The 20,424-nt window shown below is 41.0% G+C and overlaps 1 protein-coding gene across 1 annotated transcript in view; it reads left to right on the top strand.

Annotated features, from left to right (window-relative positions):
- Positions 1 to 13,425: 13,425 nt before the first annotated feature.
- Positions 13,426 to 20,424, top strand: part of obsl1a (obscurin like cytoskeletal adaptor 1a) — a 12,488-nt gene continuing 5,489 nt past the window's right edge. The window contains exons 1-14 of the mRNA XM_057829469.1: positions 13,426 to 13,779; positions 14,063 to 15,212; positions 15,912 to 16,181; positions 16,265 to 16,525; positions 16,783 to 17,085; positions 17,188 to 17,454; positions 17,539 to 17,814; positions 18,160 to 18,274; positions 18,412 to 18,572; positions 18,659 to 18,931; positions 19,022 to 19,297; positions 19,372 to 19,647; positions 19,745 to 20,020; positions 20,096 to 20,371. Of these exons, the coding sequence (XP_057685452.1) occupies positions 14,105 to 15,212; positions 15,912 to 16,181; positions 16,265 to 16,525; positions 16,783 to 17,085; positions 17,188 to 17,454; positions 17,539 to 17,814; positions 18,160 to 18,274; positions 18,412 to 18,572; positions 18,659 to 18,931; positions 19,022 to 19,297; positions 19,372 to 19,647; positions 19,745 to 20,020; positions 20,096 to 20,371 (4,138 nt within the window). The 5' untranslated portion in view covers positions 13,426 to 13,779; positions 14,063 to 14,104. The remainder of the gene's footprint in view (positions 13,780 to 14,062; positions 15,213 to 15,911; positions 16,182 to 16,264; positions 16,526 to 16,782; positions 17,086 to 17,187; positions 17,455 to 17,538; positions 17,815 to 18,159; positions 18,275 to 18,411; positions 18,573 to 18,658; positions 18,932 to 19,021; positions 19,298 to 19,371; positions 19,648 to 19,744; positions 20,021 to 20,095; positions 20,372 to 20,424) is intronic.

Below are 20,424 nucleotides of genomic sequence, written 5' to 3'. Positions count from 1 at the left end.
TTTTTTTTTTTTTTGGGAACCTGTACTGTTCAGCTGCTTAGCCACGGAGAATAGGAATCCGAGTGCCCTTCTGGTTTGAACAGTTTTAATGTATCACAGGGGAGTTGGATATACTCCTATTCTAGTTGTTCATTATGTTTTATTTATTTGGAGAAAGCAGTGAATACAATAGGGTTTAGGGGGCACAGAAAGGAAGGAAGCATACAGAATAGGAGAAGAACAAACAACAACAAAAACTACATTTTTAAACACCTATGCTCAGGGGTGAAAGTGGGCGAGAATGGTCAGGAACGCAGTTCCGGTATAAGATTCAGGGCCGGAACACAGATCCGGTATACGTTGCTTTGATTCTGAAAATATGACGGCAACTGTCGCTATGTAAAAAATAAAATAAAAATAAAAAATACAAAGCTGCCACACATGCATTTCATCTCCAAGAAGAAAACAATCTACCAACATCAGATTTACATACACTAGTGTTAACAACAAGCAAAAAAAAGTGCTTGTGTAGCGTACTCCGTTTCCACCGATATTTATTTTATTCCACGGACGGCATGGAGGTTTCCCCAGCTGTTGCAATTATCTGAGTTTGACGATGATGAGTCACTTCAATGAAAAAATGAAAAAAATGGAATGAATCAATGAAAAATGGAATGAATCAATGAAAAAAAGGGCAATGCAAACGAAAATGGATCAAATCTTTAAGAGCAAGGAAAGAGTTAAGGTGCATTATTCATCATATTTAGTTTTATTTGCTCTGATGGGGAGGTTCAGAACATCTTAGCTGTCAATGTGCACTTTGGACTTACATTTGTTCATTTATGTTAGGCTACTTATTTATTTCCTTATGATGTAAACAGTTCAATATTGCGCGATCTTCAAAATATATTCCACTTCACTCTGCATAATATAGGTCATTTGTACTTATTTTTCTGAACGTATGTTACTTATATCTTACTAAAAAAAACACAAAGTAAATTTTTACATTAACTTCAATTTTAATGTACATCCTATGTTCTTAGGTACTTAAAATTGAGATTTGGCATTTAGTACGTGAGGAAATGAGGGAAAATAGAAATTAGATGGAGGTTGGGCTTCAAGCTGTTTTTGTTAACTTTTATTTTGCAAATCATTGAAAAAATACAATTTTGAATGATAATCAGTTTTAGTGTGTGTTATAGAAATAACTGACCTAAACAGTTTTCTTTGCATTTCAGTACTTTTGACCCCCTGCCCCCCCCCCCCAAAATATATACATAAATAAATAGATAAATAAAATTTCTGGCTCCGTGGCGACCATCACGTCGGGCAGTTCCTGCAAGAAATTCTAACCACTTTCACCCCTGCCTATGCTACCAAAGAACATAATGGAGCTTTCGTTATCTAATTATATTTACCAATGGACACCATGTGGGGAGGGCCTAATAACCGAGGAGTAAGAGGAGGAGAGGTAAGTCGATAGGAGATGTGATTAGGCAGGGTGGAGTGTACACATTCTCGCAATGTGAGGTGGGGAACCCACTATAATGTAAAATCACCTTTAAGTGTGGGTATGGTGACATCCTATTCTATGCTACCTGATCGCAAATTCTGGCAATCTCATTTTCCTGAGTGTGTCTAATTGTACTTAGTCATGCGTTAACCCACTCAGACGTGTGACAGTACTGCAGAAAGATAGAAATGCCGCACAGGGGGCGTGCCAGGTAGTGGGGGGCACAGCCCTCCCCCCGAAGCTCCGGCAAAGGGGCCACCATCATCCCCCTTGGACCAATGGCAGTCCCCCAGACTATCCACGAGGGGATGTGCCACCACCCCACACGCCTGCCCCCACTACTGGCCACCCACCCGGACCCTCAGCCACTGCCGCAGCCCCCTGACCAACAAGTCTCACCGCTGGAACCACACAGCCCACCAGGCCCGGGCAGGAAAGGATCCCCTGACTAAAGGGGGTGACACATCGCTGTCAGCGTCCAGTCAGCGATCCGTGCCAGGGGCCGAGGAGGACGCCCGGGTGGAAAGGAGAGAGGAATGCGGAAGCGGGAGAACGCTGCGAGGCTGCCGCAAAGCTTAGCGGGACCGGCATGCAAGGGCCATACAAAGCCCCCTAATCCAATGTGGGACTACAGGGCTACAATTAGAAGAATGATTTGAAGTTTGGGCAGCACAATGGCATAGTGGTTCACACAGGTTACAAATTTAAATCTCGACTCAGGCCACTGTTTCCATGTACTCCAAATTTCTCATAAATTTCAAAGATATGTATTGTATGAAACAGCTAAGCGTGAATGTGGCTATGTTTAGTTGCTCATTTTTTATGTGCACTGCAATTTGCTGGTAATATAAGGTTCCATAAGGAACCCCAGTTGTTGCTCACAGTCATCTGATATCAGTTCCAACTCATCCGGGCTACTGATAAGGAAAATTGGTATATGTAGAAAACGAATGGATAGGTTTGAAGTTTTCTTCAATATAATTCAGAAGGAGTAAACATTACCACTCTCACCGGCACTTATTATGTCAATATTAACATTCAAGCTTGTCCTAGACAAGCAGGTTAGACTGACAGATGCAATTATAACATAACAATATTGCTCGTACTGTCAAAGTGGAGTTGTACATGTCACAATGATGGCGCTTGTGTGCATGTGTATAAGCAGTGCCTTCAAAATAGATTGTTAGTGGGGACAGAGCTACCAGCTGCCCACGCCAACAAAGAGCTAGTGTCTCCTCTCATTTAGCTTTTCAGACACCGGTGCATGCACATGTGTGAGATGAGATGATTTGTCAGATGATTTCATTGAGTCCTCCACCATCAGCTTCTCCTGAGATGTGAGGTGATAGCACTGCCTTTTAAACCAGCTATCCTGTGCTTCGTTGAGAAGTAGTTAAGGTGAGACAAATTTACTTAAATTCAGTCAAAGGCCAAATTTCCTTGTCAGAGAAGGACTAAGGATTGTCCTGGGAAGGGAGTCGATCCAACACAAATACCAAAAGATGACTTATTTCATTCCAATATCACACAAAAGTCAGTATACTCCAAAATTTTTGTGAGTATTTGATCTTAATTTGTTTCCACGCAGGAAAACACAATAGAAAAATGACACTTTATTAAAGTAATAACAGCACAACTTGTAAATTCACCCTTCAGAAACTGGGCATCATGTCAACATACTAACATGACAACCAACCACACTTCAAGAAACTGAGGGTAAAGCAATGAACAGGTTAAGCACATCTCCAGAGCTAAACACTATAGAACATCTGTGGAGGATCCTCGAGTGTAAAATGGAGGACGACAAGGTTTCTAAAATCCAGCAGCTATTTGATGTCATCATGGAGGAATAGAAGAGGATTCCGGTGGAATTCTTGTCGCCAGTGTTTTTACATTAAAGGCCATGTGTTATTTGAGGAACGTACAATTTAGTTCCAAAAGCTGTTCACAGAAAAGTGAAAGTTCTTTAACTTGTTAGCATGAAAAGATATGTACTTTCAGTGGGCAAAAGTACTTTGAACATACTGTACAACATATCGCCTTCTCTCCCGGTCATGCATTCTCATTGCTTTATACTGTTTAGTCCTGTGTCCTAATCTTATGATCTTATCCCTCTCCACCATGTGTCCTCATTTCATTATGGACTCATCTCTCATTGCCGTGCGTAGTCATCTCCATGTCCTTTATCTTACAGTGGCTCATGTACTCAACTCTCTGTTTGGAATTCTCTTCTTTTTTGGTGCTCATATTTAGGGCTGTATTAAAAAATCCCTTTTGGACTTCATAATATAAAAAAAAACAACTTTACAGCAAGGAGGATCATCATTATTCTCTGATATACGGAACCCCCTATTGTAGTGATGTATGAAGAAAATGTTTCCATTGCTGCTTAATGTCAGCAAAAGAAACACGTGACTTCAGTGGACAATTGAGCAACACCATGTTATTTCCTGTACACACGCGCTTCATGGGCTCCTTTCATATTTCAGAGTTTTCCGCTCTGCTGCCTCACCACACTTCCCATATTCTTGCTTCGTTTTCATTTTAATAGTAACACACTTCTATGCGCACACAACTCACAAACACACTCACGTTGAGAATTCCTTTGCCAACTCCTCCCCTCCATCTGAGACTTTCCTCCTGGGCTCTCGCAAGCTTCCCTTATGGAAAACTACCAGCACACACGAGCACACGCACACTCACGCAAACACTATGAATTGTGTATTTTAGGAAGTGGGAGACAGATAAAATGAAAGAAGAGAGACTGTCTGAGCTGCTGTTGACACACACGCAGGGAAGCCCAAAAACACACACACACAGACGAAAGAGAGCAGCCGTCAGTGACAGTTAACTCAAATAGACCCGCCTCTTAACATTGGGCTACTCGCCTGAAAAGTGTGTTCAATGAAAAAGCACCCGCTTCTTCACTCAGCTACTTGCATTCAAGAACAACTGAAACCTCCATATGCACTGCACTTTGAAAATGATAAAAATGCATTTTCATCCAAACATAATGGTAGACTCTTATATAAATGTAAAAAATATATAAATAATTTAAATGTCCAACTCAACAGTGGTGAGAAGGAACAAAGTAATACTTCAATAGTGCATTTAATTATGTCAGTTGTCTGTACTCTATATCATGAAGACATATCTGTACTTCCGACTTCTTAGTTCTTACTATATCAAAATAGGTTTGTTACATATTAAAAGCATAACTTTTTACAGATAAGAGAGGTTAAGTCAACCAACTTTTAACAAGTTTAGATCTTATTCGATTGAGCTCAAACATGGCAAACCAGGAATCAAAGAACATTTACAACATTGATGCAAAAAGAAGCAAGAAAGTGTACCAACTCCATCCATCCATTTAAACTGAACCATATGTCAGTTCGGTGGTACTGCAATCAAGATCAAAATAATGTGGTACCTCTACATACGAAGTTAATTCATTGCAGGACCTTATTTGTAAGTCGAAATGGTCGTATGTCGAGCAGGATTTTCACATAAGAATACATTATAATTCCATTAATTCGTTCCATAGCCCAAAAACCTACACTAAATACTTGATATATACTGCTGGTACAATTACAAATGGCAATTACACATAGCAAAACAAATAAATTCTAGATAAAAATCGGAATAATACCGTATTGGCCCGAATATAAGCCGGCCCTGATTATAAGACGACCCTCTCTTTTTCAAGACTCAAGTTTGAAAAAAGACTTTTTGAACACCAAATTATTTTTTATACAGAAAATAATTACGGTACATCCTAAACAAATGATTATAACAATATATTTGAGAGAAAAAACATGTTATTTTGCCTCATTCAAATCTTAATATCTGAACATTTAAACACGTAAACTAAAGTGCAATCACATTCCTAAATGAATGGCTTCTGATTTTTTAAATGTAAATAAACCAATCTATTGTGATAAAACAACAAAATTGCAATAACTGCATTAACCATCAAAGTGAAGTCTAACTGTAACTGTAGTCTTGAAACAAATCTGAATAAGGAAAAACATTGCAATAAAAAATTGCAAACTGGTTAAACCTGAGAGAAGCGGAGATCTGTCAGGACAGAACATCGCTTCAATGATATCTGGCGCCATCTAGCGTCGTGAATGGGGAGAGTACCTGAGATCTATCATGACAGAACATCGCTTAAATGATATCGGGCGCCATCTAGCGTCGTGAATGGGTATAACATCTAGACCGCAAATATAAGACGACCCCCTCTTTTTCATTCTTATTTCAATGCAAAAAAACACCGTCTTATAGGGCCTATACGGTAATATAATAATAATAATTCCTGTAATAATGTAATGAATCGAGTTCTAATGTGGCAAACGGTTTTTGTGTCCTGTACCTGAAAGCACCGCATGGCTGACGTGACAGTGAGATAGAGAGTGCTGTAGAGATTTTACTTTCTCTTTTAATGTTTTGTTGCTGACGTCAACTATGGCGGACAGTAGGCGTGTTGTGTTGCACAAGTTGATGGAATAAATGATTAGAAAACTGACGAAGCTGGTGATTTCTTTGGCGATGTTACCACAATAATAATTGTCACCTTAACTTATAAAGACTAGCGAACGGAGGCCAGAGGAGGACCGTCGAGATCGTAGACATTCTACGGCCGTATTGTCGAGCAAGTTCATGGATGCGCACACCATGCTCATATTTTTCTATCATTTCTATCTTCATTTCAATGGTAAGCCTCAGCTTTTTCCTTTTTCATCACCTGCACTAACCTTTGAACCAGTGTTATCTCTGACAGGAAAATCCGCCGTGCGTATGTCTTCCGGCAAAACAAAGAAACCATGGCGCCGTTATAAATCGTCGTAGTTTGAGCATGTCGTCAGATGTAGAAACAAATGGCGAGTCAAATTTTACGTTGGATGTCAAAAAGATCATGTGTCGAAGCGATCGTGTGTCGAAGTACCACTGTATTGGAATGCATGACCTTTGGGCTGTCAGATATGCGCATCGCAAAGGAAAATCAAGATGCAAGACAGAGGCTAACAGAATACACACTAACATTAGTAAAGATCATGTGAATGTAGAGCAAGTGTAGCCTAAAACCTATTTTATTAAATACGAAGAATTAAGGGAGTACACGCTACAGTCAAATTGCACCGGGGTTAAATTGCACGAATAAATAATCATTTTTAGTCAGGTAGGTTAACAGAAAGATGGAGGAGCCGAGTCCCCCTGCCCAAAAAACAAGCAAAATAAATAAACAAACAAACAAAAAAGCGGAGGTACGAGCTGCAGGTTAGTTTCTATCATCTTGACGAGAAGGAAAACTACAGTACTTTTCTCTATATATAAGCACACTGTCAAAGAAATATCAAATTTGGTAATGCATTGACAGCATTCACAAAGACGATTTTACTCCTCCATCCATTTTCATTTCAGTTACCGACTAACATACGTACGTGCATGAAGACGATATCTTTGCCCTGGTCAATGGCCCCTAATGCTAAACAATACACTGTAGCACCGGCATATGAAGTTTGTTAATATTCCAAATGTTAGTTTATCATATAAGAAAGTAATAAGAGAAATTTCAAAAGTACATCACCTGTCGAGGAGAAATCGTGCAACCTTTGGCGTTTGTCGTCGTTTATACTCTTCATTAACAGTTGTCTCCATTGATTGAAGGCATCTCCAAAGCACATTCTTGTCTCATATCAGATTTTGTCATGACTCATTGGTGATTCAGAACAAGTTTTTAAAAATTTTTTTTTTTCTGCTCTATTGGTAGAAGACATCATTTACCGTCACTTATTTGTTGATCGCTGTGCCCAGTGCACTACCAACTTGAAATGCCAGACAGTTTTAGTCCTGCGTGTTGTTTCTCTGTTCTTTTCACCCAAAGACAAACTTCTGAATTTGTCTTCCTGATGTAAATCATTCAACTTGTACACATGAGTTAAAACTTGAAGTCAAATTTCTCTTTGACAACTTCTCAGTTAAAAAAAAGAAAAGAAAAAAACTATAAATAAATGCAACATTAGCACAGGCTGAAAGGAACATCATTGCCACCGAGAATAGCGGAGAAAGACATGAACAGACATACAAATAAATAAATAAATAAATAAAACGGCCACAATGACAAAAACAAAGAAAATTTACAGTACTAGTCATACTAGTCTAAATGAGCTCTAACACTGTCACAGAACCAACTATTTGTTAGCCAAGCCAATAGTGTTTTGCAATATTTATTAATATTGTTAAAGCTATAAGGAAAATCATAAAGCAAATCTATGTGGTTGCTTGAAATACAGAAAATGCATTCCTTTTTGTTTTATGTTTTGTTTGATAGCAAACTTCAACTAAGAGTGGCATTAAACTGTTTGAGGCCTCTTTTTTAGAGAGGATTGTCCATCTGACAAACTGCCACTTGTTGTGATCCTTTACTGTCACCATTAACTGTACGTAACTAAAAAAACGGATTTGTACCTACTGTTTCTTAATAAAATTTAAGTCATTGGTCAACAGGCTAGTTAAAGGGGTCGTTTGTGTTTTCTGAACCTGATCCTCCAGCTTTATTTGCCGACATGTTTGTTACCTGGATTCAATACAGTTGTGGTATTACAGAATTTGAAGACTAACATTAGCATTGGATAATTTTGCACATCATATATAAGAAAAAAAAAAAAACACCAGACAACATTGTTCCCAACTCCCCTATCAAGAAACATCACTATTTTGGATTATTTGGATTGTATTTTGTCATAGGCACATGCACAGTCACACCCTGGAGCATTCTCACATAGGGCAGTGTTGCCTGGCAACAAGGTCCCACCCTCGATGGTAAAAGAGGTGCAATAGTGTACACGGTGTTGAGAAATGATGTCTGCAAGGTAAAGTCAGAGGATTTGGTTATAGTTTATGGATGAGCCACAGCAGAGTTAACTTTAGGGCACATGTAATTAAATCCAATAAATTATGGGAGGATCAGAGGGCATTGCACCTGTGGGGTTTTGGGTCAACACCTAGAGTATTTTGGCCAATGATAGGGTAAAAAACTATCACTTATCATGACATTACATCCTTTAAAAACATTTTGCTCTGCGTTAGTTAAATACACACACTTTAAAAACTAAGTTCATCGGGTTTGCGTGTGTTTGAGTGTGTCTGTGCATGCGCATGGGATTAAGGGCATTCGTATGATGGCGAGATTATCAAAATTGAGCATTGATGTTCGTCATCAGCATCTCTCTCCAACTTCATGTTAAAATCGGCATATTCTGCTATAAATAAATATATTCCTTCTAATCTCATGACCACATTGGTGGATTACAATCGGTCTGCGGTTTGGATTTGCAGCAGACACTCTGAAGATGGATGAGCACAAAAATGCCGAAGATAGTCAATGTGTGGCCAAATGTCCCTGGAACGAGATAGAAAGCTATTTTGGCTATATGGGCCACGCTTGTGAATAAAGATGTTGATGAGAGACACACGAATGTTGTCAGGATATCAGTGAGAGGGATTTTACTGCGGTCTGTTTTACTCAATTGGGCCCACGTGTGTGCTGGATTACATAACCAGTCATTCCCTCCTCTGACTTCATGCCATTCGGATGGGCGTGCGCATGTAAGCATGTCTCTGTGCCACCAATCACAGCTTTGTACAGTGTGCACGTGAAAAATACAACAATCGGATTAGCCCTACATGAAAGTGATCACCAAAACAAGCTAACACATTGAAAAGGCTTGTGTGGTGCTTCTGGAATTTTTTTTTTCTTGATTTATGACTGGTACACAAATCATCAAGATCAAGGTTACCATCAGGTTCAGCTTTCCTTATGAATCTTACACCAGCTTTTTGACAAACATGAGGCAGTTTTCCACTATAAGAGCTACTAATACAACAGTCATTTTTTATTTAATCGTTACCAAAATCGTAAACAATATTTAACACAAGTAATATATTTTCGTACATTTGCGCATTTATGCCGTGACATACTATAAAAACAGGAAGAATAATTAGGTGCTCTTCCACAATATTGCAGCCGGTCTGTCCGCTTTTTGTGACATTAGTGTATGGCGAGATTTTTTCACAAAGGAAAATTTGTGGCTTGTCTCAGTTAAGGCTAGAAACATTGTCTATACAACATTACACTTCTCATCACAAAGCATAAAAATTCCAAAGAGAGACCGCTAGGAAGCATCAATCTCAAAACTGCATGAGGGTTCAAGCAAAGGACACCTTTGCGAGACGGCAAATTGGTTACTATGGTAACAACAGCCTTGTATTACGTTTTTTTATTTTGGGGGGGGGGTTGGCACCAGACGTCTGCTGAAAAATGAGGTCATCAGTAGCTACATCTATGTTCAATTTATGAATATTGTCTCCGTTAATACTCCTTTGACCGTGCACATGTACACAGGATAAATACAGTACGGTGCCACTAATTGGAGTTGGAGGTTCCTCCAGGCCAATTAACATGGTCTTCACATTGTGCAGCTGTGTTAGTGAGGACTAGTGAGCTAGTGATTGTCATATGCAGGAGCTTGCCCTGGGCCAAGAGCATATCAGTGTATCACAAAAGTGATACAAAAGTGGTACACAAGAAAGCCCGCAAACAATTCTCTGATGACATGACAACAAAGCACATGGATTACTGGAACCATGTCCTATGGTCTGATGAGACGGGCAGGCTTTGTTGTGTACCGTCTTCAGAAGAGGCTTCCTCCTGGGGTGACAGCCATGCACACCAATTTGATGTAGAGTGTGGCGTATGGTCTGAGCACTAACAGGCTGACCCCCCACCTCTTCAATCTCTGCAGCAATGCTGACAGCACTCCTGTAATGAGTCACATGACATTTTGGAGGGAAAATGACAAGCAGTACTCAATTTGGACATTTAGGGATGTATGTTTTTTTTTCATAGGGGTGTACTCACTTTTGTTGCCAGGGGTTTGGATATTAATGGCTATATTTTGAGTTCTTTTGAGGGGAAAATAAATTAACTCTATTATATAAGCTGCACACAGACCATTTTGTCAGTGTTGTCCCATGAAAAGATATACTTAAATATCTGCAGAAATGCGAGGGGTGTACTCACTTTTGTGATACACTGTACATATACCCACAAACATACACAAACAATCTCGAACACAAACGTCCCTCCAGATTTGGTCCATGATGGAAACAACCTCTACCCTCTCTCAAGACACTCCCGCAACCTAGGTATCATTTTTAACAATAAACTAAGATTCGACCAGCACATCAACCACATCACCAGAACTGCCTTCTTCCACCTCAAGAACATAGCCCGCCTTCGCTCCTCCCACACCTACTCTGCTGCAGAAACCCTCATACATGCGTTCGTCACCTCCAGACACGAATATTGTAACAGCATTCTTTTCGGTTCTCCAGCCAAACTCCTCAATAAACTACAATATATCCAGAACTCCGCTGCACGTCTTCTCACCAGTACCCCTTATAGGAATCACATTACCCCCGTCCTCCACAAACTGCACTGGCTTCCCATCTCACACAGGATACAGTTCAAAATTGTACTTCTCACATACAAAGCACTCAATAACTTGGCTCCTCCTTACCTCACGGACCTTCTCTGTCCCCACACCCCCTCCCGTCACCTCATCTAATGGAAACATTCTCGCACTGCCCCCACAAATAACACACCGTACTTGGGGGGACAGAGCCTTCTCTGTTGCTGACCCTTCACTTTGGAACTCACTCCCTAAAACCATCTGCACCTGTTCTGATCTTCACACATTTAAAAAAATGTTAAAAACTCACCTTTTTAAAATGGCTTTTAATTGGTAATTGTTTTTCATTGTTTCAGCTGTAAAGCGTCTTTGAGCATTCGTAAAAGCGCTGTATAAATAAAATGTATTATTGTTATAATTACAATTGCAGGAGCTGAGAGCAAACAGCACGAGGCAGGAGGCAGGAGCAAAACATCTGCTGAAGGGTCAGCATCCAAAGCAGATGGTTGCCAGCGGCAACCAGGAGATGTGAAGGCATCTACTTCTCACTCCACATCTGCCCTCCTTGTGTTTGTGTGTAATTGACATGCACATCTGCCGCCAAAACACTTTTTACATTATGTGACTGACGTGAGCGCAAATGTCTGGCCACTAAGTTGCTCTCATTTGCCTGCACGGAGGTCAGCTGACTTCTGGTTAAGTGTAGTGATGTAAAAAAATTGATCTTGTTCTTTTTCTTACAACGCACAACTTGTGACCAATGGATGATAATGAGAGCAAAGATATAGGTGGTAAGTCAAGAGTAAGTCTGGTAAGTCTTTTTTCACCAAGGCAGACCAATACCAAGTCCATATCACTGGACACTCTACAGTGATCTTATTTTCAATCTCCCGCTGCATTTGTCCATTATATGTTGTGACCAAGATTCCAACCATAATAGGACATTTTTCCGACTGAGCTCTCAGATTTCAAGGCGCTGCTGCACACTCGACTGTGAACAGCTCTATCGAAAGTTGAAGATGAAGTGTCGCTAAAGGCAGCAGAACCATATCATCTACAGAGAGCAGAGAGTCAGTTGTCGAAATGGACCGACTCAACACCTCGGTTGTGCCTAGAAATTCTGTACATTTTTGACAGAATGGGTGACAAAGGGCAGCCTTTGAAATTAAAGGTCACATCTACAAACTGTGGCTTTTGGCCATGAGTCATAGGAAATTACACAGTAACGTATGATAGCCTTCTAACGATTCTACATGCGCATAGACTGTATATGGAAAAGCAATTACTCATATTCAAACCTATTGGGCATTTTAATCTTTAATGATTCGGAAATGCTGCCAATGTCTGGAGAAACCCCTTGCAAGAACTTCATAAAAGATGCCTGAATTCAAACCCCCGACCTCGCAACTGTGAGGTGCCACTCACTGCTAACCACTCTGTGTGTGCGCCTTTGTTGTTAGAAAACTGTGAATAATACATAAACCCACCCCTATCTTTCCCAGAGTCAATTGTTGTTTATTCCAGCATGCTTGCAGGTTTCAAGGAGAATAAACGGGACCGAAGGTCACATAACAGAACCGTTTGCTCAATCCTTGCATTTCTAAGTAAACCCACAAACTGTAAGGCTTAATCGTTTTCATTCATTACAGCACACGGGTGCAAAAATAATTAGATATCTGGCGTTATCTAGTGGACAGACTGTGTAACACACAAACTTCTCCAGTTAATCAGTGTCCACGCATAAAGTGAATTTCTCCCACGTGGAGTCATTATTAAGAAACAAACTACACTTTGTTGATTGTTTGGATTTTCTGTTCACTGAAGTTGAAACCCAAGAAAGCTTTTGATTCCTGGCGCTGATCGTCATCATACCAACAGCTGCTGGGATGAGCGCAGCGAGGAGAATGTCAGTGACCTTCAAAGGACTTTGTTGTCCTATCACCAAATAATCTGTGCTGTAGCATGTGCATTAGTGAAGTGGTCACTACTTGGCACAAAGAGATTAACACAATATGACCAACGCTAAACTGTGCCATTATTTTAATGACAAAATACAGCATAGGTATGACAGCATGATTATTCATAAATCTAACCATTCCATCTATTTGAACATCGGACCATCTATTTGAACATCGGACAATATGAGGAGTTCTCACGCCTCAAACCCATCCGGAAATGCTTTAGAGAGCTAGGTTTGTTATTTGGACACAGGCATGTTAGTAATTCGGAAATAACAACGCTTCGGCCCATTTGGTCATTGTTAATAAATTATTGAAAATGTTATCAGTGTCAAGAAGAAAATTCAAGTACTGTCAACACCACAAAGGCTCCAAAAAAAAGCCGCTATAGTTTCTCTCTATCTGTGAGGTTGAACTCAGCGTACGTGTCTCTATTTCGGCCTCCTTGCTATCTTTAGTGGTGGCGGAAGGCCTCACATTATCTGTCATGGAAGTGGATGATATTTTTAGTGTTGGGGTGAGGGGGATTGCAGACCAGTGGGAGCAGCTGCAAAGGCCCTCACACCCTCAACACCCTTCTTCCAAAATGCACCTCTCTCTCCCAGGATTCCGGACAATGCCGGTGTCTGACGCACACGCTAGTCATTTTTCTTGTCAAAGGACAGGGACAGAAGGAGGACAAGAACACTGACCACTTATTTAACTTCCATGTGAAGAGCAGAAAAGCAGCGAATCTTTTACTACAAGGGAAGCAGTCACTTAAAGGGTCATAACGTCAGTGGAATTAGAATCTATCAGCCTCAGAAGGCTGTAAAGGCTGCCAGGCTGTAAAGAAAACATCCTTGCAAACCAGGTAAGTCTCCCTTGTGATAGTTTGACTGCTAAGATTATATATAACAACACTCTAGTCCTAAGTTGCCTGGCATGTGTTCACACTAACCATTCTGAAGCAGTATCTCCGCTAGCCATGAAACAGTTTGCCTAACACACAGTCAGCTCACTAGTGCCTCTTTTTAAATGTACTACTTATCTGAGTCACAGCACCAACTGCAATTGGAAGACCTAGTAAATCAATAAACGCATGAACAAGCAAGCCAATGAAATATAACCTATACTTTGTGTTCATTCGCCGTTAGGTTAGATCCAATATCCTCCTTCAGCAACTAAAGGGTGGCATCATGGACATTTTTGGAGGCGCTCCTCGTGTTTTGGGCTACCCGCGGCCTGTTGTAGTACAATGCGGGGCTGAGGCCACTCTCAAATGCCAAATTGGTGGAGACCCTCATCCTGACGTGATCTGGGAGCACAAAAACATTCAGATTGTCACTGGAGGACGCTACAAGCTTTTCGAAGAGGAACCGTTCTTCCTGTTGAGCATCAGCGATGTGAATGAGATGGATGCCGGTCAATACGTCTGTAAAGCCAGAAACAGTGTAGGTGAAACCTATGCTGCAGCCTCCCTGAAAGTGGAGAAAAATGGCCAGCAATTTGAAGCAAATGGTGTCAAGCAGCAAGGGACAGAGAATGGGCATGGAAATGAGGACAGAACATTACAGAATGGAAACCACATGGAAGAGAATGGAACACATACGTTTGAACAGGAGATTGACTTAACATCCAATGACAAACCAAGGTTCCTTATCAAGCCTCTATCATTGCAAGTGAACAGAGGAGAGGACGCTGCCTTCTCTTGCAAGGTTTGGGGCACGCCTTTGCCAGAGGTAGTATGGGAAAAAGACGGCAAGAAACTCAATGAAATCTTTGAGAGCTCTCACTTCTCCATTAGTGTTCAAGACGGAGGATGGTTCCAGCTTAAGATTTATCGAACTCGTGCACCTGACAAAGGAGTTTACACCTGCAAAGCCCTAAACTGTAATGGGGAGGCCATGGCTGGTGCTTTCCTTCTTGTTGAACCTGTACCAGAGAGGCACGACAGCATGAAATCCAGCCTGTGGTCACCAAAGGAAAGAGGGAGTAAACTTGGTTTGCCAAGGCTCAAGGAGGAGCCACAGGTCAATACCTCACAGGTAAAGAAGTTTGTGGTGGCAGAGGGGAAACACGCCAAGTTCCGCTGCTCTGTCACAGGAAAGCCAAAGCCAGAGATCATATGGAAGAAAGACGGAGAACACCTTGAGGCCGGCAGGCGGCACCTCATATTTGAGGACAGAGAAGGTTATTACACATTGAAGGTTCTGTACTGTAAAGTTCAGGACACGGGACTGTATGTGTGTGCAGCATCCAATGCTCTTGGAAACACTCTCAGTGCCGTTCATCTGTCAGTCAAAGGTAAGGTTCAACTCATAGTACAATGATTTCTGGAGCTATTAACATTGCATATTATTGGTGGCAGCATTTTCAAACTGCTAATCCTAGTCAGGGTCAGAAGAATGCTAGAGTCTATCCCAGCTGTCTTTAGGTGACAGGTTGAGTACAGTTTGGATAGATCATCTATCAATCTCTGGACTTTTCCCATCCATTTCTTAACCCATTACTCTGTTCAAGGTCACCGGGGAGTTTGTAAATCTATGATAACCTTGGGGGGGGGCATGTAACACCCAACAGCAATCGTAAATTAACAAAAATAAACACTGACATACGAAAATATAGGTACAAATACTGCATTGGTCTCTCATTTGCATTCTCTTTATCGTCCCCGTTCTTTGATACTACTATTTAATTCTTTCCACATTCCAAAAACATTACCATTAGGTTAAGAGGACAATATAATCCGCATAGAAGTGTGAATATGAGTGTCATTGACTGACATCCATGCAACCTTAAATCTATTAAAATACATACAGTATATCACCAAAGGTCACTGGAAATAAAACAAACCGTAAGTACAATATAGCTATGGGGGTGAATGGCAAAATACTATATGCTCAGAAACAAACTAAGCTAGATGCAGCATTTGAATGGATAAATCAAGTGTGTTTCACAAGTAAGTTAAATGAATGATGGGCCTTAACTGTGTTTTCTCTTGAGGCACACACGTGCGATTTAAGCATCCGTTAAAAGATGTGGAGGCAAGGGAGAGGAATGTTGCTGTTCTGGAATGCGAGGTTCCGGATGAGTCAGCCCCAGCCACGTGGTACCGTGAGGATCATAAACTGATGCCCAGCAGCAAATATGGGATTGAGCAACAAGGTACTCGGCGAAGACTCACCATTCAAGATTTGGAAATGGATGATGATGGAGTGTATCTCTGCGAGATGCCAGATGGGGCAAAAAGCATAGCAGAGCTGTCGGTAAAAGGTATTTGGTATCAAGTCATTTTAGAGCATAGTCATTGTGAGGTCATTCAACTGAGTGAATATTTCTAAATGTTGCTTTCTCAGGTAAAATCATACGTAAACTTCCACGGAAGGTGGAGGTGTTCGAAGGTGAGAATGCTGCGTTCTGTGTGGAAGTGGAGGATGAAGATATGGAGATTCATTGGTTCAGAAATGGGCTGAAACTACACGAGACACACCAGACAATCCTCAAGTGTTTTGGGAAAACTCATATTCTGGTTTTTGTTAACGTGACCCACCAAGACTCAGGGGTGGTGACTTTTGTTACAGGAAGATCCAAGACTTCCTCTCGTCTTAAAGTAAGAGGTATGCTGTAATAATATTCTTTAAAGGATTTGTTTCTTTTCATACAAATAAACATATATAGCTAAATAATAAATATAATGGGTTTGTTTCCAAGAAATTATATTCACAACCCACAATCTCTTTAAGAAAGCGTAACTGACTTTTCACATAAACAAGTTGTTGACATGGTCAAAATCTGCAAGCTAATAGCTCTCTCATATTTTCATTGAAAGATTTTTAAGGACTTTTTCCTCTTTATCACCTATGCATTCTTGAAGCCATGAGGCACTCTCCACCAACCTGTCCAGCTGAAGTCAAAATGGATCTGGATGGCCCAAATGGCATCCTGCTTTCCTGGGTTCCTGCACCGTACAATCAGACGACTCGCTCAATTTTTGTGATAGAAAGAAAGGAAGCGAGCTCACAAGAGTGGCAGAAATGCTTTACCTCTGAAAACGCCACCTCAGCTGAGATCTACAGCGACAGTGTTCCACATGAGGGAGACTACCACTTCAGAGTCTGCTGCATCAACAAGTATGGCCGCAGTGGCCATGTAGAGTTTCCTAAAGCTGTCCATCTGGGTAGGTTTTTACCAGACACTGTGAGAAAAAAAAATACAAACACTGTCAAAATAATTTGTAAACTCTGTTTTTAAAAAAAGCAATATTTCATACCCTCTTTAGTTCCGGGAACAAAAATTTGCAGTCACCTTCGTGACCTGGAGGTCACAGAGGGAGAGGACGCTGTGTTTTCCATCGTGTTGTCTGCCTCCGTAGTTGGTACCTGGTTTTTTAATAGTGCCCAGCTGCAAGACGGTGGACGGTACTCCATAAGACAGTCCAAAACAGAGCATATATTAGTTATCCATAAAAGTCTCACTGCAGAGGATATGGCAGAGATCACATTTATCGCCAATGGCGTGCGGGACTCAGCTGTTCTCAAGGTTAAACGTACGTGAAGCAGTCGGCTGACTGTCATTATCTAAGGGAGCCTAACGGGAGTTCGTAACGTTATTTGTACTTGTGTATTTGCAGCCGCAGTCATAAAATTCAGCCCTTTGCTGGAATCTGACAGTATGAAAAGGGTAGAGATTGGTGACGTCATTGTGTTGTACTGCGAGGTATCTCACCCTTCAGCTAAAGTAAGGTGGTTCAAAGACGGTGAAGAGCTGCTGATGAGCGATGCATTGAATATCCAATCAGATGGGAACATGAGGAGAGTTGTGATTCAGTCTGCTGAAAAACATCATGCTGGGGTTTATACATGTCAAACATCAGGAGATGTCATCACATTCATGGTTGGAGTTGCAGGTAAAGTGCATGATTGTGTAGTGTATACTATAAATCACGAGTGATCAATTTAATTTCTGGCACTGTAAGATACACTACTCATACACTGACATTCACTGTAAAATACACTACTCAGATACTGATATTCACCTTTTAGTAAAAGTTCAAGATTAATTTAAATTGCACCGTACTGTTTAACGGTTATAAATGGGGCCAAAAGGTTTACAGAAGGTAAATTAAGTCTACAATTTAGGGTCTGAAGAGTCAGAATGTTCTTAAAAATACCAAACCAAGATCATGAGCTCTTGGCTTTGCCTCGAAGACCATTTCATTAGTAGCCACCATATCCACCCACCATATTTCTAGGTCCTCCAGTGGAGTTCAGTCAAGCCCCTGAAGAAGACCTTCATAAGACCAGCATGGAGCTTGACCCTGTGGTGCTGCTCTGCCATGTCTCACAGGAGGATGCTCAAGTTGTGTGGTATGAAATTCCTTCAAAACATAGAAGAGTAAATATGCTTATGTACCTGTCTGGTTTGTAAAATTTTATGAGTAATTAAATTACTGTTGTTGTTTCAGTTTTATTCCTAAATCTGATTCTGGTTCACTATTTTCCAGGTATAAGGATGGTTGTGAAATTGAACCTAGTGACAACATTACTCTGCAGGCAGAGGGAACGCTAAGGAGGCTGATTATCCGCTCTGCTAAAACCTCTGATGCGGGGAGCTACCGCTGCAAAGTGGAAAACAACAGTATGGAGTTCACAGTCAATGTCAAAGGTGGGTCAAAGGAGAAGGATTAATCTGAACAGCGAAAAAGTTCTAATTTGATACAATAGCAAACAATTTACGGAATTCCTCCGCAGAACCCCCAGTGATGATTGTGTACCCTAAAGACGACGTCGTGATGGAGCATTACATTTCAGAGGACATTCACATGCAGTGTGAGTTGTCTCGCACATGTGGGAAGGTGCAGTGGTTCAAGAACGGTGAGGAAGTGGAAGAGAGCAGCAATATCCAATTGATAAGCGAGGGACCCTACAGACGGTTGAGCATTCTCCACAGCACAGAGGAGGATGGGGGGGAGTACATCTGCGAGACAAATGGAGACTCTGTATTCTTTCAGCTGATTGTCACAGGTAAAAACTTCGATTCCACTTAATACAAGCACATACGGCACACTCAATAAGTGGGTCACATGTTCCTTTTGCTGATTTACTTTGCCCTAGAACCTCCAGTGCGAATCATTTCCCCCACTGAAACGGAGCTTAAACTCACCCACTTGGCTTCCACTAAACTACAGCTAAACTGTGAGATCTCACATTCTGATGCTAATGTCAGATGGTACAAAGACAACCTTGAGTTAGAGGAGGGTCCAAACCTCATGCTGGAAGTCGATGGGGCAAAACGGCGGCTGATTATACCTGTGGCCTCAGTGAAGGATGCAGGAGAGTTTGTTTGTGACACTGAACATGACTCTGTTGCCTTCATGGTGACTATTATAGGTGAAATTTGATTCAAATATCTGACATGAAGAGGTTTGTGAAGCATTTTAAGTAAAGCTTTTTCGTTTATTTAGAGCCACCAGTGGTCCTTTCTCGTCCTAAAAACACACCAGGGAAGCTGGAGATATTTGCCGGGAAGACAATTGTTCTGGAGGTTATCGCATCACGCCTCAATGCAGAAGTGAAGTGGCTGTTAAATGGCAAAGAAATAGAGGAGAGCAATTTTGTGACCATCACAGAGAATGGATTACTCCATCGTCTTGAAATTCACTCTCCGTCTCCATCGGATTCTGGCACTTACAGCTGTGATGCTGTAGATGATAGACTCGACTTCCAGGTCAGGATTTTAGGTAAGACATCAACCAATTGAGATTGTTTACTTGTATATTAGTAATACTTTAAATGAATGTAAACATAATAATTTTTATGTGTAATTCTGCACCTCAGAACACCCAGTAAATATCTTAAGGAAATCTGAGATTGACACACAACTCAAGGTACTACGTTCCGATGATATTGTTCTGGAATGTGAGCTCTCCAGAGGCAATGTCAAAACCAAATGGTACAAGGATGGCAATCGAATTGAGTGTGATGGAAGATTTTGTGAGGAGGAAGAAGGTGCTTTTCGATCACTAGTTATTCTCAATGCTGAGCTTTGCGACTCTGGAGAGTACTTTATGGATGCAGGAGATGATAACATCAGTTTCCAGGTTACAGTGCAAGGTAGCATTTCATGGACTGAAGCAAATGAAAGAATCACATTTGAAAAAGTAAACGTACACTTAATATCTGCCACAGAGCCCCCAGTGACCATTGTGGGTAACTCCAAAGATGCAGACTTCCAGGAGTTGGCAGCAGGGGATGACCTAGTCCTGGCTTGTGAGGTTTCTTGCGCAAATGCTCCTGTCCAATGGTTCTGCAATGATCAGTTGCTTATTAATGACTCTCGCACCTTTATTGAATGCGACGGGACTCTGAGGAAAATTATTATTTCAAATGTTCAACCCTCGGATTCTGGGAAGTACATTTGTGACACAGTAGATGACAAGATGATCAGTATTGTCAGAATTCCAGGTAAATCTATCCACTCAAGTATTGTAACGATTGCAGGACATAGAGTATAAGAA

The sequence above is a fragment of the Corythoichthys intestinalis genome, chromosome 2 (assembly GCF_030265065.1).
Source record: "Corythoichthys intestinalis isolate RoL2023-P3 chromosome 2, ASM3026506v1, whole genome shotgun sequence".
NCBI lineage: Eukaryota > Metazoa > Chordata > Actinopteri > Syngnathiformes > Syngnathidae > Corythoichthys > Corythoichthys intestinalis.
This window is presented reverse-complemented; position numbering and strand designations above follow the sequence as displayed.